The sequence below is a fragment of the Antennarius striatus genome, chromosome 24 (genome assembly GCF_040054535.1).
Source record: "Antennarius striatus isolate MH-2024 chromosome 24, ASM4005453v1, whole genome shotgun sequence".
Classification (NCBI taxonomy): Eukaryota; Metazoa; Chordata; class Actinopteri; order Lophiiformes; family Antennariidae; genus Antennarius; species Antennarius striatus.
The window spans coordinates 1692867-1719445 of record NC_090799.1 but is presented as its reverse complement, the minus strand read 5'-3'; the positions used below and the strand labels follow the sequence as shown (position 1 = coordinate 1719445).

The window sequence follows — 26579 nt, the reverse complement described above, 5'->3', positions numbered from 1 at the left end:
CGTCACACATCTTCGTGTCGCTTGATGATGACGTGTATCTGTTGTCCCACTCCCTTGCCCTCTATTGTTTGAGGTTTTGCTGGAGGGACTGGTCGCGACTGCTTGTAACGCAGGAATTGCACATGTTGTGGAATAACACTGACATTGGGTAGGTTTAACGTATAATTAAATATTTAATGTTTTAATTACCGTTATTTTAGATCGATCCCCCACGCGAGGAAATGCCTCCAGTTTAAGCTCGTGTTTGCACCGTTAGCTAGCGCTGTTTAGAGTAACTAAGGCTAACATAGCTGTCATGTTTACGGGAAACCATGTGGGACGCTACGTCAGATCACTAATCACTTTATTATGTCTTTATTAAATTTAATAACTGTTCGACAAAAGACATCTAACTCGCTTCGTAGTCTCAATCGGTAAGTTAAATGTTAATATTAGCTGGCATGCTAAACTGTTTTGTTGATTAGCTAGATTATTTACATTTTTACATGCAGTAAATATCTGTTATAAGTAATTCAGAAATATTGTTTTGAGATGCTGAACATAATTTGACACAGCGCAGGTAATCTCAGCATCTTTAATTAGATCTGTTTAGCATCACATGTTTGGTGAGCGTTACATTAATCTTCATTGTGTCATGGAGTGTTCTTATGCGCAAGTCACGAATTTCTGGTTATGTAGCTAAAGTGGTTCAGTCAGTGTCACATGCTGCTTCCCTCCCCAAGCAGGTCCCTGGGCTTTTTTCCTGCTTCCAGATCACAGATAAATGAGTGCAGATGCTGTGACACAGCACAAATGGAGATAGTACAGAAATGCAAATTTAAAAAAAACTAATGACCTATAAAATAGCTTGGGGTTAGAGGTTCAGATGTGAAGGGACAAGAGCGATTAGTCTTAACTTTAATTATTTTTCTCAACCAGATTATTCAAATAAAAATATTTCTATGGCTGTGCCTGTTGTAGGTCACCTTGGATAAGAGCATCAGATGAAAAGTCAGATTAGACATGAAGGGAGAAGCTGATGTAAGCGGTCGCCCTGAGACAGCCGTGACAGGCACTGTTATGTATAATGCCATTGTGTTGTCTGTATTTTACCAACAGCTACTGATATTGTACATCTTTTTGTTGTGCATTATTTTTTATCTTTGTCTAGAAGTTAATCATGCCCTGAGACAAGAACTGCATCTTTAACGGTTTGATTTTTTGTAAATTCTAAATGTTCCTAATCAGACGGCTGGCAGTACAAGACGATACGTGGTTGTGACTCATTAGATGACTCAAAGGCACTCGGTCAAGATCAGCCTTTGCATTTTAAATCAGCGGAGAGAACATGATAGCCTATGAAATATCTACTGCAGTATGATCAGTATAAAAGTAATGGATGTAGAAGTTTACCAAATGCAGTATTTCTATCCACCGAAGCCATATTTGAATGTGATTTTTGTATTTCCAGTATCAGTGTGTTAATACCAATGTTATTAATAAATCAGAACAGACTCATCAGACTCATATTGATTGTTGGTTTTGTTTCCTGCAGCCTGACGATGCAGTTGTAGAATGTCTTCCCCTCAGGCCAAAATTTTTTCCTTTTCCGAGTCTCGTGAGCTCCTCCCTTCTAAAAGAATGTATTCCTCCAGAGGCACACAACAGGATGTGGGAGGGTTTTCTCTCTCACCCCTCCGTCCTCCGTTAGTTCCGTGCGTGACATGTCAGGAGGAAATGAAAATGCACCAAATGGTAGCAGCTGGCTTTTAATTCTGGATCCCAGAGAGTGATTATTCTTTCTCCACCTTCCCAGAAACCTCTCAGCAAAATCCTTTCAGAGGTCAGACTCCAGGGATGATGCACGAGTGGGTAAATTTTCAAGTCAGGAATGTTTCTGTTATTTATCCACTGGGAGATGAACACAGGGAAACAAAAAAACCACACCAATGAAGTGGGTTGATTTTGTCTGTAAGTACTGGCCCCAGTTTTGCTTTTAAGTTGACATCTACTCCGTTTCTCCTCAGGTAAAGGGGGGCAGCAGCACCACCCATCAGCGTGGGGAACAGGATGTGATGCCCCGCTGGTAGCTGCTCCCATCTTCTCTTCAGCTTTGCATTTGCGAGTGAGGAGGACCCTCCCTCCTCCTCCTCCTGCTCCAGGGGCAGGACATGTTTGAAGCCAAACCCCGGGCGGCGGTGGAGAAGAAGGAGTCGAGCACGGAGACAGGTGGGCGTATTAGTGAACAGCTGTGTAACATTATCCGTTCAATAGTTCCATCTCGATGGCGGCTGGAAGCTTCCTGTGGATTTTCATTCATTCATTTTCCCTACATGTGCTGAATGACCCTGCTCTGTGTTTGACCCCCCAGATGAGGGGCTGGGCAGCAGCGGGAGGCATTATGGCTCCGGTTCTCTGGGCTCCGGTTCCGCCGGCTCCGTCTACCTGTCAGACAGTCAGGACTGGGTGGTGTCTCCCAGCTGCTCTCCAGACGAAGCCCCCGGCCCTCACAGCGGCATCTCCCCCCTGCTGGCCGAGGAGACCTTCCGCTACATGAGTGAGTGTTTGATTTTCCATTTAACCTCAATCAGGAATGAAATGAACTTTAGGATGAACGCATTTTTCTGTTTCCGTGTCTTTTCTGTTTACACTCCTTTTTGATTGGTCGAGCCTGGTGACATCACTGAGCAGATGTGGTGTGTGTGGTTGTTTTTTGTTTTTTTTGCAGCGCATTATACACACGAGGGATTCATTCTATAAAGATCCTCTTAAGTTAAAATCACAGGGATTTAGAGTGGATATTATACGCCACAGTCCATGCATGCGTGCGTGCTTGTGTGTGTGTGTGTGTGTGTGTGTGTGTGTGTGTGTGTGTGAGGGACAGTGAACAAGAGGAATGCTGTGATCCAGCCAGGGTTCAGGGTAGCGAATCCAAAGCCAGAGTCACGGGGCAGATGAAGGCGGGGCAGAGAGGGGTGATAGAGGATGAAGACAGCAGGAGGAAGAGTCCCACCATGCCGCTTTTAAACATCCACAGTGCAGAGGGTTATGAAAACTTTACTATGGAAGGTGAGTAAGGCGTTAGCATTGGTGTGTGTGTGTGTGTGTGTGTGTGTGTTGAATGCGTGTGTGAGCTGACGCGACTGAGGAAGCAGCACCAGCCTACAAGGTCAGGCGGTGTGTGACCGATCCCAGTTGATCTTGTTGACTTTCAAACGCAGAAGTTGTGTTAACTGTTGAACGACCAGCGATTCTTTCTGCGTTTTTTTGCATCCTTTGCTCAGCTTGCGATCGTCACTTCCTCTTCCTGTGTGGATCGTTTCGAGGGTGTGTTTCTGCAGCGCAATATCTATTGATAGCGCTTGATGCTGTCACAGAGGCATGAAGGAAGGGTGTACGTATGCTCAACTTTTGTGCAACTTCGGTGCAGCAGAAAATCAATCATGCATTCAAATGAGAATTCCACTGAGTCACTTATTGAACAGCGTGAACACACTCGAGGAAACGGTGTCACAATTAAAGCACTGGTTTGATCATTCATGGACTTTGCAGCTCCTCGGTTTTATGTGGCCAGAGTTCAATCACACATTTCACACTTGACGCTGCGTTCCATTAAATGAACAGCGGCGTGAGGACCTCTATGCACTGTGTTTGTGGTCAGATATATCTGAGGTTATTTTTAATCGCTGGTTGCTGAGGGTGGGGGTGGGGGCTGGGGTGCAGCTTCCAGACCCAGAGGTCACAGCGGCTTCAGATTAGCGAACCGCAGCAGTTCCCAGTTCAAGTGAGTCGAAACTTTGATTGTTGGAAGTTTGTGTCGCTCTCCTGTGTTGTGTGTTGATGTTTTCCTGAAGTCGTAATGAAATAAAAAAACCAAAGTGCAGGTTTTTCACTCCGTCTGATAAACGATTCAACCATCAGAGGTGCAGCTTCTCTTTAAACAGGAGGAAGGGCAGCGGTGCAGCGCCGGCGACTCCCACTCAGGTGCCACATGCAGACCAAACTAATCGATGTGTAGATTCTGATTCTCCACAAACTAATGTTTCCACATGAAGTTGATTTTATCGAGTGCTTCCGCTTCACCCGTCTGCTTCTTTTTCCTTCTGCTGCTTCTTTCCTCCTGTTCGTCTCCAAACAAGCCGTTTGCCTGTTCGTCTCCTGAACTCTCCTTTCTTTTCTGTCTCCTGTTTCTCTTCAGCTTATCTTGCTTTGGAGCCTTCTTCTTATTCCCACCCCGGCTCTCAGAGCCTCTCCAAAGGTATCCTTCCTCCTCTTCCTCAAAGCTCGCTATTTTAATCATCTTCATTTGGCTTCAGTGTGAGACGGGGGCTCTCCCCGGAGCCCCTTTCTCCACGTAGACGACAGCAGACGTGAGATGGTTTAGTACAGGTCTGCTGTCTGCTCCTCTAGACTACTTGTAGTCGTGTATTGTGTGTGTTTGTGGTCTCTTTGTGTCTCTATAGGCTTTGAGGCTTCATTGCATTCAGACCACGAGCAACCGCATCTCCACTGACATTATAAATATTAATCACCTCAGCTCCTGACTGATAATCAAGTCTTTATATATCAAATGCAGTCATTAAGTAGTTTTTCTTGTTGCTTGTGGTCAGAACATTTTATTAGGTAGTGACAGAAATGTGTCGAGTGTCTTGGAGTAGTTTCATATTTTTAATGTTGTCGAGTTCCTTTTGCATGCACAAGCAGCAGTGTGTGCACCAAAGAATGCGTGTGTGTGTGTGTGTGTGTGTGTGTGTGTTAGCATGTGTGTTAACATCTTCTTTCCGTCCAGTCCTCAGCGCCGATCGCGTGGAGCAGATGACCAAGACGTACAACGACATGGAAGTGGTCACGCAACTTTTAGTCGAGGTAGGCGCCTCCTCAGTTGTAACCATCAGTCGTCTGTTGAAAGCACGCAGGTGACTGATTGGCTGTGGCTCCTGTGCTCTCATTGGACAGCGGGACAGAGACTTGGAGTTGGCGGCTCGCATCGGTCAGTCCCTTCTGCAGAGGAACCACCTGCTGCAGGAGCGCAACGAGGCGTTGGAGGAGCAGCTGACACAGGCCCTGGACCAGGTAGCCCCCCCGTGTTCATTATACGCTGATGACTCCAGCTTTTAATTTAGTCGCAGCAAAACTGAACCCCCCCCCATCCCAACAGGTTCATCAGCTGCAGCATGAGCTCAGTAAGAAGGATGAGTTGCTTCGGATTGTGGCCAGCGCCTCGGAGGAGAGCGAGACGGACTCCAGCGTGCCGACGCCGCTGCGGCAGCCTCTGCCGCCGGGGGGGACAGCGGCGGCGGCGGCCGCGCTCAGCCAGCTGGAGTCTCTGCAGAACAAACTGCAGGAGCTGGAGGAGGAGAACCTGGCTCTGAGGTCGGAGGTACATGTCAGAGACGGGCTGTCACGTTTGGGTTTTTGTCGCGATCAACAAGGTGTTGACAGTGGAAGAGAAGAAACAAACAAGTTGAACAACTTTTCCTCCCCAGGCGTGCCAGCTGAAGAGCGACACCATCACCTACGAGGAGAAGGAGCAGCAGCTCGTGAGCGACTGCGTGAAGGAGCTCCGTGAGTGAGACGCAAACAAAACGCTCGCGCAGTTCCACATGTGGAAAAGACCTCATTTTGACCTGTGTGTGTGTGTTCCTGTCGGTTGTAGGTGAGTCCAACAGCCAGATGGTGTCTCTGACGGATGAGCTGGCGCAGAGGAACGAGGAGCTGCTGAGGCACCAGGAGGAAATCGCTCAGCTGCTCTCCCAGATCGTCGAGCTGCAGCACAGAGTGAAGGAGGTGAGAACCGGATTACCGTGACCCCAACTGGAGTCAAACCAGTCAGGAGTCCAGTTACTGGTCAACAATAAGTTCCAACTGGTGACTTAAATTTGGAATAACTCTGTTGTTTCTGTGCAGCTGGCGCTGGAGAAAGAGGAGCTGAGGGTCCACCTGCAGGCCTCAAAGGATGCTCAAAGGCAGCTCACTGCAGAGGTACACACACACACACACACACACACACACACACAAACACAGTTTGTCGCTGCTTTTCTCAAAGTCATTTAAATAACTAATCTGTGTGTGTGTGTGTGTGCTGCAGTTGAACGAGTTAACGGACAGGAATGCGGAGTGTGTGGAGATGCTCCACGAGTCCCAGGAGGAGATCAAGGAGCTCCGCAGTAAAAACACTCCCTCTGCTGGGATGAGACGGCACCTATCCTACGGCCTCTACCCCATGGTGAGAGAGAGGCTCGTGTGTGTGTGTGTGTTTGTGTGTGTGTGTGTGTGTGTGTGTGTGTGTGTCGTGTAATTTAAAGCTGATCTTTTGGAGTGAATGCAGAATAAACCAGTCCTGTTTTTGTGCACTAGTGATTGATTGCTGTTGTGGTTTCCCAGAATGCTTCAGAGAGTAACTGTAAACTGGTGTGCACATCTGTGTGTGTGTGAGCGTAGGACTCCCTGGCGGCAGAGATCGAGGGCACCATGAGGCGAGAGCTGAGCGTGGAGGAAGAGAACGTCTTCCAGGACCAAAGGTCAGAAAGCCCCGCCTCCTGAAAATCTCAGATCTAATAAAAAACACTGATTTACTGCTGCTACGTCGCTGACCTTTGACCTCTTCTCTTCAGAATATCCCACAAGCGAGTGTTCCAAACGGTCCGATCCGTTAACGCCTCGGCAGCGCGGGCGGCTCCGGCCACGCCCCCCATCCCCGGCTCCGGACAGAGCTCCCTGGTGATGACGGCGCAGCCCTTCCAGTCGGCTCAGGGGTGCGTTACGAAGAGCGTCCTCCTCCTGTGTGTGACATTTCACTTCCTTTCAGTCGATAAACTTAGGGGGGGGGGGGGTGTTTCCAGGGATGAGGTGCGACTGGGGCAGCCCGGCTCGCCGGGAGGAAACGACCTGACCAGAGCGCTGCATCGCCTGTCGCTACGACGACAGAACCTGCTGTGCGAGCGTCAGTTCTTCCAGGCGGAGCGCGAGAGGAAGATGCAGGCGGAGGGGGAGGGAAGCGGGTGCGTCTCGCCGATGGGGAGCACACTCTCCTCTTTCTCCAACCTATCAGAACTCTCCTTCGGCGCCGGCGTCTTTAAGACCTTCCTGCCTGAGAAGCTTCAGATCGTCAAACCCATCGAAGGTCAGCGACCCGTCGGCTGAAACGTCTTCAACAATGGCGTCAGAGCGTTTAATCCTGATTGGCTGGTTCTTCCAGGTTCACTCACTCTTCATCACTGGCAGCAGCTGGCGAAGCCACATCTGGCCACCATCCTTGACCCCCACCCCGGAGTGGTGACCAAGGGTTTCTGCCCACTCCCGCAGGACGCCGTCTACCGCCTGTCTGACATGGAGGAAGACGAAGAAGAAGGGCACAGAGGCATCAGCGTCCTGGAGAAGGGGGCGGCGGAGCGAGGAAAGGAAGATGAGGATGAGGAAGAGGAGGAAGGCGGGATCACCTTCAAGGTGCGGGTTTCATCCACGCCGGAGGAGAGGAAGGAGAGGAAGCATCCGGTGTCTCCCGTCACGCCGACGTTACCCGGAGCAACAACCTCGTCCTCCTCGGTGGCAGAAGTCCAGAGTCTAAGCCCCGCCCAGCACAAGTCCAACCAATCATCTCAGCCCATTCCAGGTGACTGTACGACAGTGGTCCAATCAGAAAACCAGATTTGCACCTCGACATCGACGACGTCTCCTTCTGGTAAATCCAGTTTAGAAACAAATATGAGAGAGTTCTTCATTGTTGGCGAGTTTTTTCTCATGACCTCCTTTTTTGGGCGTTTAGTTCAAAATCCGGGAAAGTGTCAGAGCTCCACCTTCTCCACATTCACCTTCACCACCTGTCGCATCCTCCATCCCAGTGACGTCACACAGGTCACCACGAGGTAGGACTTCATCGAGGGTTCAAAGGTTAAAGCCTTAAACCGACTGCTTTAATTACACGACACGCTAACATCACGCCTCACCTCTGTCTCACTTTCCTCAGTTCTCGGACGCCGCTGTTCGCCAACACGCCCAGCTCCATGAGGACGGGTCCCAGCACTCCTTTGACTCCCTGCAGACTGAGTCTCGGTGACTCCTTCCCCCCTCGACGCTCCTCGGTGGCCCCCAGCCTGACAAAGCTGGTCCTGGAACGGGGTATTTCTGCACAAGTCTCCACTGAGACACCTCCTTCGTCCCCAAAACCTGCATCCCAGAAGCCCCTCTTTCGCCTCCTCCCAAACACGCCTCCTAACTCCCCCTCCCACTCACCTATTCCCTCCCCGGTACCCGTGGAGATCCGCCAGCACCAGGCTGACAACTTCCTGGCCTCGCGGCCGGCGGAGCTTTTTCTCCAGGATGTTTACGGGTTGAATTTAGGCCGGGCGCCGCATCCCGACCTCCCCAGTTCATCCCAGGACATCCCAGCGTTTGTCCCACCCTCGAAACCAAACAGAACCAGACCGGACGCAGCGAACGTCGGCCTGGTGGAGAGGCTGCGCCGCTTGGGATTCACCAAGGTGCTCCAGGGCGCCGAGTCGAAGGCTTCAGTCCCGCGTCAGGATTCTGCTACTCTGGTGTCAGCGAGTGGAGGAAGCCTATTGGACGGTTTGAGGCGCAATCAGAGCCTCCCGGCCATGATTGGTGCCCGAGCGGTGAAGCCATCCGGCGACCCCACGCCTCCTCCTCCTCACCCCACCTCCCTGGCCCTTCCCCCGTCGCCCTGGGGAGACCTCAAAGGACGGCGCAGGAAACTCGCCTCTCTCTCCCACGTCCCATCAAGTTCCTCCAAACCCTGAGGAGGAGGAGGTGGCAGATGGACCAGAAGGTCGGTCACTTACACCACCATCCTCCTTCTCCTCTTATCTCTCCTTTTTATGCATTTGGAGATCTGAATCTGGTGGACAGAATAATCCCTCCTTATTCCTAACTTCATTTGAAAGCACAATTAATCTAAACTGACTGTTTTTAGTGATGCTGCGGTGTCTGTGTTTAGATGTTGGGCATGATGCTAGTCTTTGAAGCTTTAGCTCACCTGTTGAGAGGGTTGTCCATCCTCAGCCAGGTGTGAATCTTCACTGGGTTTGGCGGCTCATGCCCAGGCAGAGGAGGCGGGACAAAGGAGGTCAAGTTGATTGATGGTCTGCGGATGTGAATGAGAAAAGAACAAGATGAAGGTTTGAAGTTGTTGGTGTTTTATTTACGACGGTAGAGAAAGGAAGTGAAAGAGTAAAAGAGAAAGACTTGGTCTATTTGAAGGGCTTGCTGTGTAGTTGGTTGGAAATTTTTAGTCTGTAATAATAAAATTATGTCATCTGCATAGAAAAACTTACTGTTGGAAAAGAAGGGATTAAGCGTATTTTAATTACTCCCTGTCCACAATAATTCAAGTGCTAGCTGGATTAATGGCATCCTACCAGGCTAATGTTGTAGTCACATCATGATATTTGTATGCCAGTGCTAATAGAACAATGATTTTACAGTCGTCCGTTGTTGCATGGGAGTCTGGTGACCGTCCATGTGCCGTGCACCTTTTTCCTGCCTCTCGTGAGCATGATACACCAAAAAGCGACCTACAGGTCCCAGCATGCACCTGTCGGAAGATGGGTGGGACCAGGCAGGCAGGTAGATGAGTTGAGAACCAATCGGATGCCAGGCGAAAACGATGAGTCCTTCAGGGTCCGTTTTGTGTGTTTTTAATGGTATGAGGCCTTAAGTAGAAGCCAGCACTGTAATGACTGTGTTCCTGTACAGCCATGTTTGTATACATTAGTTGCACTCGGTGACGATTTTTTTTATTTATTTGAGGATCACTGCTTGGTTGAAAACATTTCACCGCAGCCTTGGACTTAAGATTCTACTCGACATTTTTGCATCCTTATCTCAGGCCTGTGAGACATTCAGGTTCGGTCGGTAAAGAGGGAAGTATCATGAACACGTTCTTTGAATTGTGTCTCACGTCAGGTTTCTTATATGTGGTCGTTTTTACGTGTTTAAAGTTGTCTCAAGGACACATGTGATTCAAACAGTGGCCAACAGGAAGGAGTTTTCCTAAATAAGAGCATGTGAAAGTTCATTCTACATGTTTCGAGACAACAAGAGGAAGAGTATGTGCTTTATTCCCAGGGCTCCTGAACCATCAGTGCTGCTGTTTGCTGATCCAACCAGACCTTCCCATGCAGCTACTGTACTTTTACTTTTCTATGTAATGTATATTTTACTGACAGCAGTATTTGAAATATATTGTCTAACATACTTATTAGAATATTTAGCACAATGTGAGCCAGTTGTAATGATGTCCGCTAACATTTGGACAGAAAATTTTAATATATGTAATAGTATTTCTTTCTTTCTTTTTTTTTGCTTTCAATGTGTAGAGGCCTACAGAATGAAATTAAAGCTGAAGGTTTTATTTTGAAGAAACTGAATACTCTGGATCTGCTACAGCATAATAAAGGTTGTTTTTATGTCTGCACTCTGATTGGGTGATGACAAACGAAGGTGAATCTAGACTTTTAATTTCTAATAAATGATCTATCCACTTTTTTCCAGTAATTTGCTGGAATGTAAAATGATATGTGATGTTTTTTTTCATGCCTCCCTCCAAAAACATCCTCTGTACAGGTATACTACTCACAGCTATTATCCTGTTGCATCTTTTTTTTAAATAAATAAATTCATGGAAAACAAAATGACGGACTCACCAACTGATTTATTACCTCTACTAGGAGGAGCGTGCATTATGACTGTGTAAACAGGGTTAAACATGAAACACCTGACACTATAATGTGATTGACAAGGAAGAACAAGTTAAACATACAGCGAGTTTGGAAAAAGGGACCAATACATTCATTTCTGACACGTCCTTTATCTTTGGTTTTGTTTTCATATATTTAACATTTGCCATTTTGAATGAACTTACCAAATGATGCTGCTGCTAGGTTGGCTGGGAAATCCCACCTCCTGGTGTGTCTTTATTCTTAACGTGTTCATTATTCAGGCCAAATCTGGAAAAAAAAAGTGAATATCATGATCAACATTTCTGCATCTTCTTTTGGAGATTGTGATATATACAGAGTGTTGGTCTGTGCTCCAATTGAGATACTGGGTGTAAAAGCTGTGTTACATGAAGGAAGATATGTAAATGCTACAACTAGACATTTAAAAAACATTAAAGTGATGCTAAATCAAATACTGTATAGAGGTTAAAAAAAAAAGACATACCTGGGGAATGGCCATTTCCAAAACACGACAAAAGAAAAGGGAATTAGAAATGATATTTTATAAAAAATAATGATAGTACTATAATAATGGAATACACAGTCCTATAATATATTAGAATAAACCAAATCAATTGATATTTAAAACCCTTTCCTGTCTGTCCTGCATTGCGATTGGTTAGATGAGACAAGACGAAGTAGTCATAAAAAATACAAGTTTAACACAGCTTTTGTACACTCTGAGGAAAATAACAGTAAGCTGAAGAGCAAGTCTCCCAAAATCAATCAAAACACGAATAAATATAAGTCAAGAATATGGTCGGACAAAGCAAAACCTTTGACAGACTTCAGTCTGTAAGGAGACTTTTATTTTGGTAGTTTAACAGGAAGTCGTACGCAGTCGGATTGCACATGCGCAATGCCACACGCCTAGCAGGCGATTCAGTAAAGCTAGCACAGTATTAGCGAAATAAAGCAACGATTCATACGTAAAACTGACGCTCAGATGTTTCGGAGAAAACTAACAGCGCTAGATTATCATAATCCGGAGGGATTTGACTGCACAGGTAAATAAACTCGTGAATAAACTGTGAAATTAGCCGATTTATGGAGTTTGCTAACGTGTGTGCTGGATTCAGGTCCTGTCACCTCATGCGAAACTACTTATAGGATAGTATTTTCTATTTTTGTACAAACAAATTTGCGTGTTTATTAGAGATAAAATATTTTTCTGCCATTTAGAAGTGGTATGTTGCGTTTATGCCCAAAGCAAGTAATATTTGTGGATTGAATGACGTACTGTAATGATCATTTTACTATTATTAAAGCAGTGATTTAAATGAACTTGCCTTTTATCAAATGTCATTGAGGCTGAGATTAATCCATCCTACATATAAAATTACAAATGTCTGTCTGCATGTGTGTCTCTCCTCTCTGCCCAGATGACACTCAGTTTAGGAACTGCATTGTGTGGCTGGAGGACCAGAAGATCAGACATTATAAGATAGAGGACAGAGGAAACCTGAGGAACATCCCGAGCTCAGACTGGCCCAAAGCGTACCAGAAGGTGGTGCCACCATCACACTGCCAGTACACATCATCGCTCAGAGAGCCTCAGAAATCTTTGCCCATTCATTTTGGTGAAAGTGTCTCCTGAAAACTGATTACATTTTATTTTTAAACAAGAAATGGTTTAGAAATTAACTGTCCTATCACTGTTGTGCAACTGCCAGCACTTGCTTTCATTCATATGTGTGTTTTGTGTGTGTGTGTGTGTGACTAGTATCTACAGGATGTGAACTGCCCATTTGGAGCCCAGGAGAAGAAGGAGGCTTTCGATTGGTTACTGGGTCTGGCTATACGATTTGAATATGGAGACAATGGTACGACTTCAACGTCCTTTGTGATTTGAGATGACGTAAGCTTTAGTGTAAGCGTCATTCTAGGAGGCTCTCACCTGCGTAGTTCCTGCTGTGATGTTGTAATACTATTGATGACAGACAGATGGAGACATTATAAAAGGAATGCAAGAAATATTCTCAGTTCTGTGGTAGAAACACGTAAGGTGTGTTTTGTGTCTATTCAGTGGAGAAATACAGGAAGTGTGAACCGCTGGCAGCCTCCAGCAGCAAAGCAGTGGACCCTCTTGTCAATCTCGATTGTAAGTCGACACAATTTGCCTCTTTAAATCTTTTTACCCTTCGTGTCACACGTTTGTTCCAAGTGAAAGATGAACTTGTCTTTTTTCGTATTTTGCAGGTAATTCACCAGATTTTAAAGCAGGAGTGACCGCTCTGGCAAACATTCTGAAGATACAGCGACATGACGACTACCTGGTTATGCTCAAGGTGGGTCCACACACTGCTTAGATTTTGATTTAGTATCTCAGCTTAACGATTTATTTATTATAACATCTACCTGTCTGTGTTTTTATGTCGTCTTTCCAGGCCATTCGTATTCTGATCCAGGAACGACTTTCTCCAGAAGCCATCGCTAGAGCCAGCCAGAATAGAGAGGTAATGCCAACTGATATATTTTACTACAAGAATGACCGAAGCAGCAAATGAGATACCTCGACTACTTTTGTCGACAAACGTGTATGTGCTCCTGCTTCCTAGGGTGTCCCTGTGCCTTTAGACAAGCATGTTTTGGGCTTCGACACAGGAGGTGAGCGCTGCTTTGACATAAGAAGTAAATAACTGTCCCACGTCAAATCAATCAAATGTGATCGTAAAATAAATTTCCTCTCAGATGCGACTCTGAACGAAGCGGCTCAGATCCTGCGCCTCCTGCACATCGAGGAGCTGAGGGAGCTCCAGACTAAAATCAACGAGGCCATCGTCGCCGTTCAGGCCATCATCGCCGACCCCAAGACAGACCACAGGCTGGGGAAGGTGGGCAGATGAGAGTGAGGATGAAGAGGGAGGCTGGACTGAACCACAGGAGTTTTAATTTGATTTTGAGAGAAAAAGCTTGTTTTGATTGGAGATGAATTAAGTTAGTTTTTTTTAATTGTTGATCCAAGAGTTCAGAGTGTTTTTGAGTTCTGATTTTGGAGCGAAGTTGAGCAAGTTTTAAGTTGCAGTTGCTGGAATTCCCTGTTTGTACAGTAGTGTTGAGATGTGAACCATGTGTTAGATTCACTGCTGAATCTTTAGGGTTGATAAACTCATTTCCACTAATCCGTTATTTCATCAATGATCCCTCCCTCTACAGAAACCTCACATGCATATAAAAAGTTTTCAAACTGACAGTTACATCATCTTACAAACAGAAGAAAAGCTTGTTATTTTTCAAATGGTTTACATGGATGCTGTGTGGGAAGATGTATAAATACAGCTGAAAGTCTGGATTCTCTCTTGTTCTGTGATCATTTCCCTTTTTGTAATCGACACAGTTTGAAAAGGACAACACAATCTCCAAATAAGACCCAAATCACATTTTATTGTTATAAATATCACATCTTATAAAAAGATAAAAAAATTTTGAGAAGTAGTAGTAGTAAAAATATTTGGCAAAAAAAGAAAAGTAAGGTTTTGTCTTGTGTGAAAAACAGATTATTAGTGCAGAGAAACATGACGGGCCTGTAGAAGCTGTGGTCTGACTGGTACTCAATGCTTACTTTGTAATTTGATTACATAAACTACTTCACCGATTCAAGCATTTTTGATAAGCTACTACTTGTCTTTATGCCACGTATGAAGCTACAGTCAGAATGATGAGATCGGCTTACCTTAGCGTGAAGTTAGCCTGGCTACAACCAGAAACATCCAATGCCTCCCCTTGAGAACTCCACCTGTTGTTACTATACTCAAGTCTGTTGTATGGATTTAATGAATGACATGAATTAGTGGTTTTTAGAGGTTTTTGTATATTTATAGCACCATGCTGCTGGGTTCTCCATGTTTCTCTTCTCCGCTATGGAGCCAGGAGTCTGGGCTGCAGCTCGTATTTTAAGAATTATTAGTGGCAACAATCAGAGTCAATCATTTTTAGTATAAAACCATTTTGAGATGTTTTATTTATTCCCCTTCCTGCTGTTTAATCCACCTTGGTGTTCACGTTCACAGCGGAACAGGAATAGTTTTAAAGCTCCAGGTGTCATCATTTGGCTTTAAGAGGAGAAAAATCTACACTCATCTACAATTTCAAATCTGATTTTGTTGGTCTGTATCTGTAATTGATAGAAAAATTTAAAAAAAAGACACACGTATAAAAATACAGTAGAAAAAAAGAAAACAAACTGAGGTATAAAACAAATTTACAAAACATAAATTTTGGGGTTATATTTTTAGGTGAGATACGGGGAGGGGGGGGTCTGGGTGTGAGGAGATTTTTAATTGGCTCTGATGGTTGGTCTGGCTGCAGGAAGCCATCTTGCTCCCCCCACTGAGCATCCTTTCTTCCGAGGCTCTCTGGAGAGCGTGTTTTTAGGTTGGTCCCGCCCTCTGATCAGGAACAGCCCCAGAACTTTAGCACCAAAGGACCTGTGGCTGCCAGGCCATCGCTATTGGCTCCCTGAGACACAGAAATCAAATTTAGAAGATAAAGCATCTGTTTTTTTTCTTGTAGTTTACAGCTCCCGGGGGAAACGGTTCTGATTTTCTTTCCTTGTGAATCCAAATGCGACAGGATGACGACTCTTGCGGCGTAATGACAGAACAAACAGAGCCTCCATCTTGAACAAAGCCCTGCACTTAAAAACTTGTGGCGACTGAGAATCATCTTCCTAAAGAGCATGTGTGAGTGTGTGCTCATGCATTCAACAATAACAGCTTTTAAGCCTCTTACAAGCAGCTCTCCTTAACAATTGTGTTTTAGAGCTGTCATCATGGTCGGAATTACAGCACACATCTTTGAAGCAGGCGACTGTTATTTCGTCTGAGGCTGCGGAGTGGAAGGGAACGCGCAGACACGACTTTTACAGGACGCACACTGGTGATAGCCGTCATTCTGACACACTCGCCGTTCCATCGCGACCAGATTTTTACACGGCAGATGTGTGCGGCTTTGACAGCGACAGCTACCAAGGTGCTACTTATGGGATTATCCTGTGTTTAGAGGCCTACTTTGTACTTTAAAGGTGTTTAACGTGCAGCTTTGAAAAGACATGAAGGCATCTGCAGACATCGACACATCAAACATGACGCACGCAAACACAAAATACAGGTAGAGGGTCGCACACAGGTGTGTAATCATTGTTTGGTGTCATGCGCGTCGCAGGCAGCAGTGTAATCAGTGTTCATGTGTGAGAACAAACACACGTGTAGAGGTGGGGAGACTTATCATCTAGTACCAAAAGCTGTGCTTTTATTAGCATCTAAAAATGTAATTATGTTACTTGACTTTTTGATGCAAAATTGGATTGTCCTACACTAACCTCTGTGCCTGAATGCATCCTCTGCACACACACACAGAGGAATGACGACGCCCTGCATATGTGCGGATTTTATTCGCATACAGATGTTTTGTAAGACACTGATGTCTCCTAATAGACATGAAGGCAGCGTCCTCCTCATCCGCCTCCCTGTGTGGGATTATCTGTGTTTTGTGTCTGGTTGTAGATGCAAGCCTTCAGTGTGAAGGTGACATCTGGTAGGAGTTGACTGATGTGATGACATCACTGCGCGCGAACCAATGAATGAGCTCACGCTCTGGTTTTTATTATAGCGAGCCAAATTACCCGTGGATGTGTTTGTGAGACGCAGCCACAATAAATCAAAAGTGCATTAAAGCATCTTCAGCCGTCTGCGTGCGCTATTCCTGAGACACGTCTCACCTGATAGACACTGGCTGGTTGCTATGGCGATACCATACAGGTGAGAGCGCTGCTCAGGCAGGTATTCGTCAGTGAACTGACTGCTTTGTTTGCTCACTGCGATCACCCCGTCCCTGTGAGGGCAGCAGACAGAAGATTCATTGATCGCTGATCGGTAATGGGTGATAATCTAACAGATGGTGAACAAACGTGACTACCTCCTCCAGTCAGTGTAATAGAAGTGGTTCCTGTAGTACACCATGCTGAATGGGTAGTTGAGGTTTGCATGGATCACTCTCCGGCCTGAGCCGTCCGGGGATACGCACTCTAAACGTTTTGTACCTGAAGAAAAGAAGAAAAGACGGAGTATTTAGATCCTTACGTTAAAAAGAAACCTACCTCCTCACTGCTGTTCTGGTGATAATGTCCATGTGACGTTTACCCGCGTCCGCCCAGCACACTTGTCCCGAGGAAGAGTCGTAAGTGAGCGCGTTCGGCAGGCCGATCCCGTCCGACACCACCACCCTCCGGTTCCGACCTTCCACCGTTGAGCTCTCGATCTTGGGAGCCTCTCGGTTCCAGTCGGTCCAGTACAGAGTCCTGCAGAGAGGCGCCATAGTTTTACTCCGTCATCAGTTCTCATGTCGACCGCTCGTTTTGTAGCTGCTGTATTTTAGCACGGACTCTGGAGGGAAACCACACACAGGCGTGAGGACATATGGGTACAAGAGCACAGGGCTCCAGGGACCAGCTGTCTCACGCTGATGAGGTCACGGTTAGGTTACACTGAGCAACATGCGACCTTTGACACCAGCTCTCCCAGCGGATTTATCGCGGCTGTACACATCAGAAAACACGGACCACACTGGCGAACACAAATAAGACATATTTTACTTTGAATAAACGACTTCCTTCATATTTCTCTAGGATGTGTTTTTGCGAAGACTTAAATCATATTTGTGCAGGATAAGAAATTTTCAAAGACGTGTAGCCGTGTGAAGAAGTCATTTACCAGGAGGACCTGGCCTGAGGTCACAAAATATACTTTAAACTGTCAAAGCAATGATATGAAACATACACTCAGGCTTTTATGATTTGAGTTGTTGGTGCAAAGATCAATCACATACATTAACCACAGAAAACACACACACACACACGTGCGTACGCACACACATACCTGTTGATTATGTGATTAGTTGCAAAGATGGAAAGCAGATGTTATTACTGGAGAGCGGAACGAAAACAACCTCATGCTTTCATTGCATGTGTATGTGTGTGTGTGTAGGTGTGTGTGTGTGTGTGTGTGTGTGAGACTGTCCAGGACTGAGCAGCACCAGTAAATCCAGAGCAGTTTTCTAGGCTTAGTTTGATGCAACAACGTCAGAGACGGCACTACAAGTCACTGGTATGACAGGATTATCCAACACGTTTGTAAAGAGACCCTAGAAACCACATTCCACTGGTTGTCCTGACACGACCCGTCTCATAGTGATGAAGCCATGTTTGGTCACAGTCTCTCAAATCTAGAGAGTCCACACTCAGGGAAACATAATTTGTAGAGAACTAACAAATCAGACGCAGGCCTGGTCGACTCGCAGTCTGTTTGAGGACTTAAACGTTTTAGATTTCATGCTTATGCCAACGGCTGAAGAACATCTGTGTCCTCTCCTGATATGAAATCCCCGTGGATACGGTGAAAGCTCATTCTGCATCAGTGCAGCACCTCCAGGATGTTACACTTGATTGTGAGCACAGTGTGTGGGCGAGTGTTTTTATTTTTGTTCACAGATTAGATTTGTACGAGGTAGCGAATCCAGACTCAACTGTCCCGGGGAATCGGCTCAGAACAGACGTCTCTGTAGCTTTGAGTGAGACTAAACAAAAAAATGGCGTCCGGACAGAGGGTTTACCCTGTGGATGAGACCACTATGATGGCGCGGGGGTTGACCAGGTCAGTGTCAAACAACGTTCGCCTCCCGCTACCGTCCAGGTTGGAGCTTTCGATCAGATCAGGGTTGGAGTCGACCCAGAACATCAGCCTTCTGTTGACGTCCACAGCCAAACCCTCCGGACTCACCAGATCTGGACGGAGCAACGAGACCAGAAAACACTGAGTTCCTTTAAAAACACAGATCAGCTACAGAAATAAGAAGCGTAGGTGTGTGTCCTTACTGGCATTAATGAGTAACTCAGGCTCGGCTCCATGAGTCATGGAAGCTCTGTTGATCGTTCTTGCTGACAAATCTGTCCAATAGACTCGGTTCTCTCTGCAGTCGTACGCGATACCGACAACTATGGAGCCCTGGAGACACAGAAAAGAGCAAAATAACAACACATATCTAATTAAGGAGAGAGCTCTTCGCACAAAGTGGCAATAATCTAGCTAGCTACATAAATGAGCGATGCTACAGAGTTCTGTGTCCAATCAGCTCTTACGTGGAGTGTCAGTAGCGTTTTGGCTCGGTTTGCATCCAGTCTGGTCCCGTTGAGAGGCAAAGAGCCTATCTTCTGTCCCTGAGCGTACAGCAGCGTGACGTCGGCGTTCGGTGGAGGCGTCACATCTGGGCGGGGCAATGGGCGCACAGTGGGCGGGGCCACCGAAGGAAGGCCTGTAATGAGATTGGTTGAACATTGATGGTAAACGACCACATACTGTAAATTATGTATAATTTCTAGAGGAAACAGATGTGTAGCAGACTCACACGCAGGTTTGACGACGTCATGTGACCTGGTACCAGGAACCTCCCGGCCGTCCTGGTCCACGCACCAGCAGTAAGTCGTCTCTCCATAACACTGGACTGGACTGAGAGATAACTCACCAGTAAAAAACTATTTCATCCACATCTCTTTTCTGTGTGTGTGTGTGTGTGTGTGTGTGTTTCGTACCTGAATTCCCCATCTGGCTCGCATTGAGGCAAGTATTGTTGAGGCTCTGGTTTTCCACCGTAGTGCTCGATCAAACTGGTCCTCCATCGCTCACAAACACTCTCAGGGCGCTGGGTTGGAGCCACAGGGACTGAGAAGGTGATAAATCAAACACACACAACAGTGTTACTCTTTTTAAAGTTAAATATAATACTACATTTTAGGGGGGGGGGATTACAATTCATTACACGTGCTGTTAAAATTCATCACAATCTAGTTATATTTTTAGGGTGTTTTCTCTCTCCAGTTGCATCACATTTAGGTGGAGCGCGTGATTAATGGTGTTGGGAGGGCCCGTGTTTGAAGAAGTGCAGATACACACACACACACACACACACACACACACATCTTGCTTATGTCGATACTGTTTACGCTGTAAAAACTCTTCAATAACTCATTTTATAGGGGAGCTTTAAAACTAAACCTTAAACCACTTTAGGCCTCCACTAATGTTTGGACTGGCTTCCCTCTTTGCACAGTTTCTAAAATAACGGGGGATTGGGATAGTATTTGGAAGGTGAATGAGAGAAGAACAGTCCCAAAGAAAAATAGCAGTTTAGTAAACAACACGACTGATGTCCTGTATTAAGTTCTTCCATCAGGATTTATCATGGTGAGCTTAGCCAGCTGTAGCTCAGTCCCATGAATCATTTGGTTTTACTTCTATTTACTGTTCAGGCACTTGACCGATGGAATCAGTCATTCCTGTGTCTCTGATGACTTTTCCAGGAAGCTAAAACATTAACCGAGTGACGACGTTTCAATCCTCAGGCCGACTTACTGTGTTGGCAGCCAGTTGATAAACTCATGTGTGTCTCATAACTGAAGAGTAACTTCACCCAGCTCACAAACACACTTCATTCTGACCGTTTAATATTTGTGGCAAGTAAATCAGTTTGTAAATGCAACTGAATTTGTCAGTTTTTGGCTTCATCCACACAAATTTTACTTCAACTCCTGATGTGGATCACGGATAAGAATCCTAAATCTAAAATTAGCAGGAAATGCTGCTTCCTCCCTCATCAAGAACCATTAGAGAAGAATCCCAGAATAAAGCACCAGTGCAGAAACCACTGGAAAAAAACACGATGTTTCACATCCAGGCGTAAAAGAGTGGAACTGAACCGGAGGTTGAGTTGCATCGAACGGATTCTGTCCTTCTGCCTGCTGGTGTGTGTGTGTGGTGGGTGAAGGCCTGTTCAGTACCTCAGCTGGTCGGGCAGCCTATCCTGTTTTGCTTTGGTTGCCTGGCAACAGCACGCAGCTCATCTTACCACCGAGTGGCCACTTCAAATAATTGGATGGTCATAAATAGAATTTATTGCAAAAACAGACTTCACAGAACCGCCTCTGCGTCTATTTGGTGTGTGAGTGAGATGAAGCAAAGAGAGGCGAGGAATCGGGCTGAAAAGTTGATAGTCACAAGGACATTATTCACTTTTTAATTTATTTACACAGTTCATACAAGAACCTTCCTATTCCCCAGGTTGATTCTTGGTGTCATTTTCTATACAGTCTCCAGTGAACTTTACAAGTGCTGGCAGGCAGTGGTTCAGACTCACCTGGTTGGTCACAGTCGACAGGTGGGGCACCAGGTGGCGTCCTAGTTCCTGCTCTCTCCTGGCCTCTACTATCCACACACCAGCAGTAACCAGTGGAGCCGTGACACTGAAGCACAACGATCATAAACAGTGTTATGAGAAGATAAAAACAATAAAGAAGACAAAGAATCCACCTCTTTTTGAGAGGATTCATATTTGTACCTGTTTAGTTCTGTACTGTCCTTCAGCGTCACACTGAGGGACGTAAGCTCCACGTATGGGGTATCCCTCTGGACTGGTCGTCTGGACGCTGTCTCTGTGGTGTTCACAGTGAGTTTTAGGACGCTCTGGTTCATCTGGAGAAAATTAAGCAATAATGTAAATTATTAAAAAACACAAAATAATCCATAACATGCTGCATATCAAGAATTATGATTCACAAAACATATACGAGTGCTGGATCAATCCTTCACTGGTATCTGAGCCTTTGGATTCTATGCAGATGACACTGATCGTTCTGTTTCAAACACATCGGTGTGTCTCACTCCCGAATCCATAATCCTCAGTACCCCCACCTCATTATCAACAGCTCAAAAAAGGTTTTTGATATTCAAAACTGTTGATTCACCTGGTTTGTTGCAGTCTACAGGTGGCGCACCGGGTGGAGTTCTGGTTCCTGTTCTCTCCTGTCCCCTACTGTCCACACACCAACAATGTCCAGTAGATCCGTGGCACTGAAAAAAAATAAAGAGAGAGAAACCAGATATGACCTCTGTGACTCTTTCACACTTGGTCTTAATAGAACAGGCATGTATTTCAGGGCTGACCTGCATTGGTAGGTACTCTCCATCCACATCACACTGGGGCACATAGGCTCCAACAACAGGGTATCCCTCTGAACCACTCGTCTGTGCTCTGTCTCTGTGGTGTTCGCAGTGAGTTTTGGGGCGCTCCGGTTCATCTGGAAAACATTTACCAGTTTACTCAAGTAATGAAGGAACACAGGAATTGTTTGGAGCGAATGTCAAATAGCAGGTCTGGGCGATATCACTGATAATACTCTTTAATATTTCACAGACTGTTCTGCCCCATTAAAGAGGACAACTACCTGGACTGCTCACCGTACTGTCCCGCTATGCCGACGACAATCAACTTTCTTCATAAGATGACCGCGACATCTTTTTTGCTGGCATCATTTATACATTTCCTGACATTTCTTGAATACCTGGCATTTACTACTGACATTCCCAGCTCTGTAATTTACAACATTTGGTCCAGCAAGTTCCTCATATCTTGTATAAACCTGCAAAGTGCCTCCTCGAGCTCCTCATATCCTATATAAACACCTATAAATCCACCTGGCTGAACTCCTGAAGTACGAGTCATCTTGGACTCTGCAGACTGTTTCTGTCCAGGATATTAACTGATATTATCCTTCACTTTCTCTGGCCTCCAGCTAGTCCTGACTAGCTAACACTCTTACCTGGTTTGTCACAGTCTTTGCGTGCTGTACCAGGTGGGGTCCTGGTTCCTGCTCGCTCCTGTCCTCTATCATCTACACACCAACAATGCCCAGTAGAGCCATGACACTGCAATAGAAACGATAATTGTTGTAACATACATAATAAAGCACAAGAATGCACACTGTCGTACTTATAAAACAATCAGATTTATACCTGTCGAGATGTGTATTGTCCGCTTGCATCACACTGAGGCACGTACGCCCCCGGCGCTGGAAATCCCTCTGGGGTCGAAGTCTGTACACTGTCTCTGTGCTGCTCACAGTGAGTTTTAGGCCGTTGTGGTTCATCTGAGAATTTGTTTTAATAATCAGAAGAGGACTAGAGACAGAAGGTGGTTCTAATGGGTTCAATCACCATCTATTCTACAACATAACTGATTGGTCTGCGGACTGAGCAGACGCTCTCTCACCTGGTCTATCGCAGTCTACAGGTGGCGTACCAGGTGGAGTCCTGGTTCCTGCTCTCTCCTGCCCCCTATTGTCCACACACCAACAATGTCCAGTTGAGCCATGACACTGAAAAACAAAATGATCGCAATCAAACTGAAGGAGCACAGATATTATGAATCGTTACGTTAAGATCAGATCTAACCTGCTGAGGTACGTATTGTCCATCTGAATCACAGAGAGGTACAAATGTTCCGGGTGCAGGATATCCATGTGGACTGCTGGTCTGTACCCGATCTCTGTGCTCTTCACACTGAGTTTTAGGACGCTGCGGTTCATCTATCAATTATTTCAAACAATTTGAAATAGAATAGAAAACACTCATAAAGACATTATGACAAACACCAGAAACTAGATTGAGTAGAAATCTCCTCACCCAGTCTGTGACAGTCTACAGTTGGGGTACCAGGTGGAGTCCTCGTTCCTGCCCTCTCCTGTCCTCTGCTGTCCACGCACCAACAATGTCCAGTAGAGCCGTGACACTGACACAATAAAGAACGCTCATTGTGAGCAATCCACCTACTCCACGACGACATTAAAAGGGAAAGTTTGTCAAAGGAAAGAGTAACTAATGCATACCTGTAATGGTACAAACTGTCCTTCAGCATCACACTGAGGTACATAGATTCCAATAATGGGGTATCCCTCTGGGCTGGTTGTCTGGACGCTGTCTCTGTGGTGCTCACAGTGAGTTTTAGGACGCTCCGGTTCATCTGGCAAGTCATGAACACAGTGCAGTCTTTTACCAAACATATCAACTGTTCCTTACTATTCATTCTTCAGCAATTGATTTTGTATCGATGCTTTATTCTTGACTACAAACGCTTGTACTTTCCGTTAAAGGAGGATGTGTGGGTTGATCGGTGTTTGTTTAAATATCTACAAGTGTACTTTAAAAAGGCACAATTTTACAGGATGACTGGGGTAATGTTTATTATCTTACTGGAAACTCCTAGTTAAAAGGGGCCCAAGGGCATAAAATCCATCCAGCCTGTATACATTTATGTCCAGACTCATCCAATGAATGAAAAGGTAAGTTGTTGTGACGATCATATAAAGAAAATTAGCTTTTTTTTCTGTTTTCCCCTAATAGTTTTTGTTACTGCTTTCATTGCTTTACTTTGAACTTGCTTCCATCCACAGCCTGGCTGTGATATCACCTGTTTTTCCAGGCATTCCAAGACTCTGACCCAATGACCTCAATAGCGCACCTCTTACAAGGTTAGACACACACTGATGTAAACGTGCTGTCTGTTTGGCTTGTCACTGAGCTGAGGAATTATGTGGGTTCAGAGGTTAGTGAGAGCTATGACATAACACACCTGTCTACTGGTGCTGCAGATGACAAAACATATTGATGTAGATGAATAGAAGAGTTGTATTTTTATTTCTCACCTGGTTTGTCACAATCAGTGGGTGGTGCACCGGGCGATGTCCTGGTACCTGCTCTTTCCTGTCCTCTATTATCGACACACCAGCAATGTCCAGAAGAGCCGTGACACTGGGAAATATAACATTTATAAATTTCACACAGTCAGAAGGTGCTATATTAAGATGAGCCTCGAAATAAACGCTGACCTGCAGAGGTGTGTAGTGTCCATCGGCGTCACACTGAGGTGCATAGGCTCCAACAACAGGGTGCCCCTCTGGACTGGTCTGGACACTGTCTCTATGATGCTCGCACTGCGTTTTGGGACGCTGTGGTTCATCTGGCGAGGAAATCAAACACATTTTTACAGACAAAATTGAAGGTATTTTTCATGCAGAGTTGTGTGTATAAATGCCGTGTGCACATGATGTCAGTTGAAACTTCACCTGGTTTGTCACAGTCTACAGTTGGGGTACCAGGTGAAGACCTGGTTCCTGCTCGCTCCTGTCCCCTTCTGTCTACACACCAACAGTGTCCAGTGGAGCCGTGGCACTAACACAACCAAGACAGTATTCAAAATGAAGTGGTTAAGTTTCATGATTATGGTTAGACTATTACTTTGATTGATTAAACAAATTATAGACTGACTTGTAATGGTGTGTACTCTCCATCAGCATCACACTGAGGTACATAAGCACCGACAATAGGGTATCCATCTGGACCGGTAGTCTGGACACTGTCTCGGTGGTGTTCACAGTACGTTTTAGGACGCTCTGGTTTGTCTGTAAGGGGAAAAAAATAACATTCAGTTAAGCTAATAAAGAAGGCAGTTCCCGTTTGAAGCAAAACTTCACCTTATCTTCTCCTCTTTGCCTGTCATAACAACACACAAGGATGGTGTCATCTGCATATACTGTACAACTACTTTCTCCCTCACCTATGTTGTCACAGTCTGTCCGTGTTGTTCCAGGTGGTGTTCTGGTTCCAGCTCTCTCCTGTCCGTTACTGTCCACACACCAGCAATGTCCAGTGGAACCATGACACTGCAGTGAACAATCAACAATAACAACAACAACATTAAGCATGGAAGTTGATCTCCCTTCAAGATGGCTGTCTTTCGAACAATTTGTGACAAACCTGCAAAGGCATGTACTGCCCATTAGCGTCACATTGGGGAACGTATGCTCCCAGTATAGGGTATCCCTCTGGACTGGTAGTCTGGACGCTGTCTCTGTGGTGCTCACAGTGAGTTTTAGGATGCTCTGGTTCGTCTGGAGGGGAGAGTATTAATGCACACACATATGGTGATTCAAGCAGTAGTAGTTTCAAGAAAGCAGTTTCATTATAGGTGCCTATGTTACCTGGTTTGTCACAGTCTTTGGGTGCTGTACCGGGCGGAGTTCTGGTTCCTGCTCTCTCCTGCCCCCTACTGTCCACACACCAACAATGTCCAGTAGATCCGTGACACTGCGATAAATTGTTATACATTAACATTTAAGTCCACCACTGATCCCAGTCCACCAGTTAGCTATAAACCAGTCAGCGCCCACCTGCAACGTTCGATACCGTCCGTCAGAGTCACACTGGGGGATGAAGGCTCCGAGGCTCGGTCGACCACCATGTTCCACTCCGCTCTGCAGACTGTCTCTGTGCTGCTCACACTGGCTCTTCGGTCGAACTGTCGGTTCTGTAGACGAAACATTTAAAAAATTATTATGATGTCTTTTTTCATTTCCATCTCCTCCCATGTTTATGAGTCTTGTTCATTGGATTATATATTGCTCAGGTTTGTTGATCAATTACTGCTACTTGTGCTAATTTTACTGACCTTGTTGGGAACAGTAGGAACCATCGCCGTGAAACCCAGGCTGGCACAGGCAGTGGAAGGAACCCAGCTCATTGATGCATCTGGCGTGGACGTGACAGGGAGAGGAGCTGCACTCGTCCACATCTAAGAAAGAAGAGCGGAAAAATCATCAACGAAAAAAATATAAGCCCAGCCTGAAACCCAGAAAGGAATGGATTATAAATGGAATATAGAAATAAAAATAAAATATAGATTTGGTTCTAGTTGGGGAAACTAAATTCAGTGGTATCTTATCAGCATTTGATTTGTGGTTTTGGGGGTAGTTTCAAGGTCTTATGTAAATACATTATCACATTACATCACTGGGAGGTAGGGAGGATTTAAAACAAGTTCATCATAAGGTCATGCAGATGGGTGAAAGGAGGGCACGCACCTCCTCTCTTCTCCACGTATTCCGCAGCAAGACATACATTGTGTCACTGCTCCATTTGTCTTTTACTTTCACCCCCCTCTCCCATCTAATCTCACCCTCTGCTTCTCACATTAGTCCTC

General features: G+C 45.6%; 3 protein-coding genes across 11 annotated transcripts in view; 2 read left to right on the top strand and 1 right to left on the bottom strand.

Annotated features, from left to right (window-relative positions):
- Nucleotides 1–7: 7 nt before the first annotated feature.
- trak2 (trafficking protein, kinesin binding 2) lies at nucleotides 8–9645 on the top strand. Of its 9 annotated transcripts, none has more exons than XM_068309061.1 (17): nucleotides 9–148; nucleotides 2007–2208; nucleotides 2351–2536; nucleotides 4178–4237; nucleotides 4769–4845; nucleotides 4936–5052; nucleotides 5138–5359; nucleotides 5466–5544; nucleotides 5636–5766; nucleotides 5887–5961; nucleotides 6068–6205; nucleotides 6421–6500; nucleotides 6594–6734; nucleotides 6822–7102; nucleotides 7178–7660; nucleotides 7745–7844; nucleotides 7946–9645. In XM_068309061.1, exons 2-17 carry the CDS (start codon nucleotides 2151–2153, stop codon nucleotides 8736–8738), a joined length of 3021 nt encoding a protein of 1006 aa, XP_068165162.1. In that variant the 5' UTR covers nucleotides 9–148; nucleotides 2007–2150; the 3' UTR covers nucleotides 8739–9645. The 9 variants fall into 9 exon arrangements, with proteins under 9 accessions (XP_068165157.1, XP_068165162.1, XP_068165161.1 ...); XM_068309060.1 differs by lacking the exon at nucleotides 4178–4237 and adding an exon at nucleotides 3901–3963; XM_068309057.1 differs by adding an exon at nucleotides 1796–1847 and having other exon boundaries at nucleotides 53–148; nucleotides 6594–7102.
- A 1913-nt stretch (nucleotides 9646–11558) lies between these two features.
- On the top strand, nucleotides 11559–14010 carry rtraf (RNA transcription, translation and transport factor). Its single transcript, XM_068309534.1, has 8 exons — nucleotides 11559–11725; nucleotides 12101–12225; nucleotides 12442–12541; nucleotides 12745–12819; nucleotides 12918–13006; nucleotides 13106–13174; nucleotides 13277–13325; nucleotides 13410–14010. The coding sequence occupies exons 1-8, from the start codon at nucleotides 11665–11667 to the stop codon at nucleotides 13562–13564; spliced, it is 723 nt and encodes a 240-aa protein (XP_068165635.1). The 5' UTR covers nucleotides 11559–11664; the 3' UTR covers nucleotides 13565–14010.
- Nucleotides 14011–14082: 72 nt separating this feature from the next.
- nid2a (nidogen 2a (osteonidogen)) overlaps nucleotides 14083–26579 on the bottom strand; it is a 30826-nt gene continuing 18329 nt past the window's right edge. Inside the window, exons 17-44 of the mRNA XM_068308910.1 lie at nucleotides 26049–26171; nucleotides 25771–25907; nucleotides 25582–25687; nucleotides 25358–25491; nucleotides 25158–25263; nucleotides 24869–25002; nucleotides 24667–24772; nucleotides 24430–24560; nucleotides 24247–24352; nucleotides 23431–23564; nucleotides 23228–23333; nucleotides 22997–23130; nucleotides 22815–22920; nucleotides 22559–22692; nucleotides 22366–22471; nucleotides 21710–21843; nucleotides 21511–21616; nucleotides 21105–21238; nucleotides 20904–21009; nucleotides 19303–19432; nucleotides 19119–19219; nucleotides 18853–19025; nucleotides 18589–18718; nucleotides 18327–18498; nucleotides 16859–17016; nucleotides 16635–16758; nucleotides 16438–16550; nucleotides 14083–15176 (exon numbers count right to left, since the gene is read on the bottom strand). Of these exons, the coding sequence (XP_068165011.1) occupies nucleotides 15166–15176; nucleotides 16438–16550; nucleotides 16635–16758; nucleotides 16859–17016; nucleotides 18327–18498; nucleotides 18589–18718; nucleotides 18853–19025; nucleotides 19119–19219; nucleotides 19303–19432; nucleotides 20904–21009; nucleotides 21105–21238; nucleotides 21511–21616; nucleotides 21710–21843; nucleotides 22366–22471; nucleotides 22559–22692; nucleotides 22815–22920; nucleotides 22997–23130; nucleotides 23228–23333; nucleotides 23431–23564; nucleotides 24247–24352; nucleotides 24430–24560; nucleotides 24667–24772; nucleotides 24869–25002; nucleotides 25158–25263; nucleotides 25358–25491; nucleotides 25582–25687; nucleotides 25771–25907; nucleotides 26049–26171 (3395 nt within the window). The 3' untranslated portion in view covers nucleotides 14083–15165. The remainder of the gene's footprint in view (nucleotides 15177–16437; nucleotides 16551–16634; nucleotides 16759–16858; nucleotides 17017–18326; nucleotides 18499–18588; nucleotides 18719–18852; nucleotides 19026–19118; nucleotides 19220–19302; nucleotides 19433–20903; nucleotides 21010–21104; nucleotides 21239–21510; nucleotides 21617–21709; nucleotides 21844–22365; nucleotides 22472–22558; nucleotides 22693–22814; nucleotides 22921–22996; nucleotides 23131–23227; nucleotides 23334–23430; nucleotides 23565–24246; nucleotides 24353–24429; nucleotides 24561–24666; nucleotides 24773–24868; nucleotides 25003–25157; nucleotides 25264–25357; nucleotides 25492–25581; nucleotides 25688–25770; nucleotides 25908–26048; nucleotides 26172–26579) is intronic.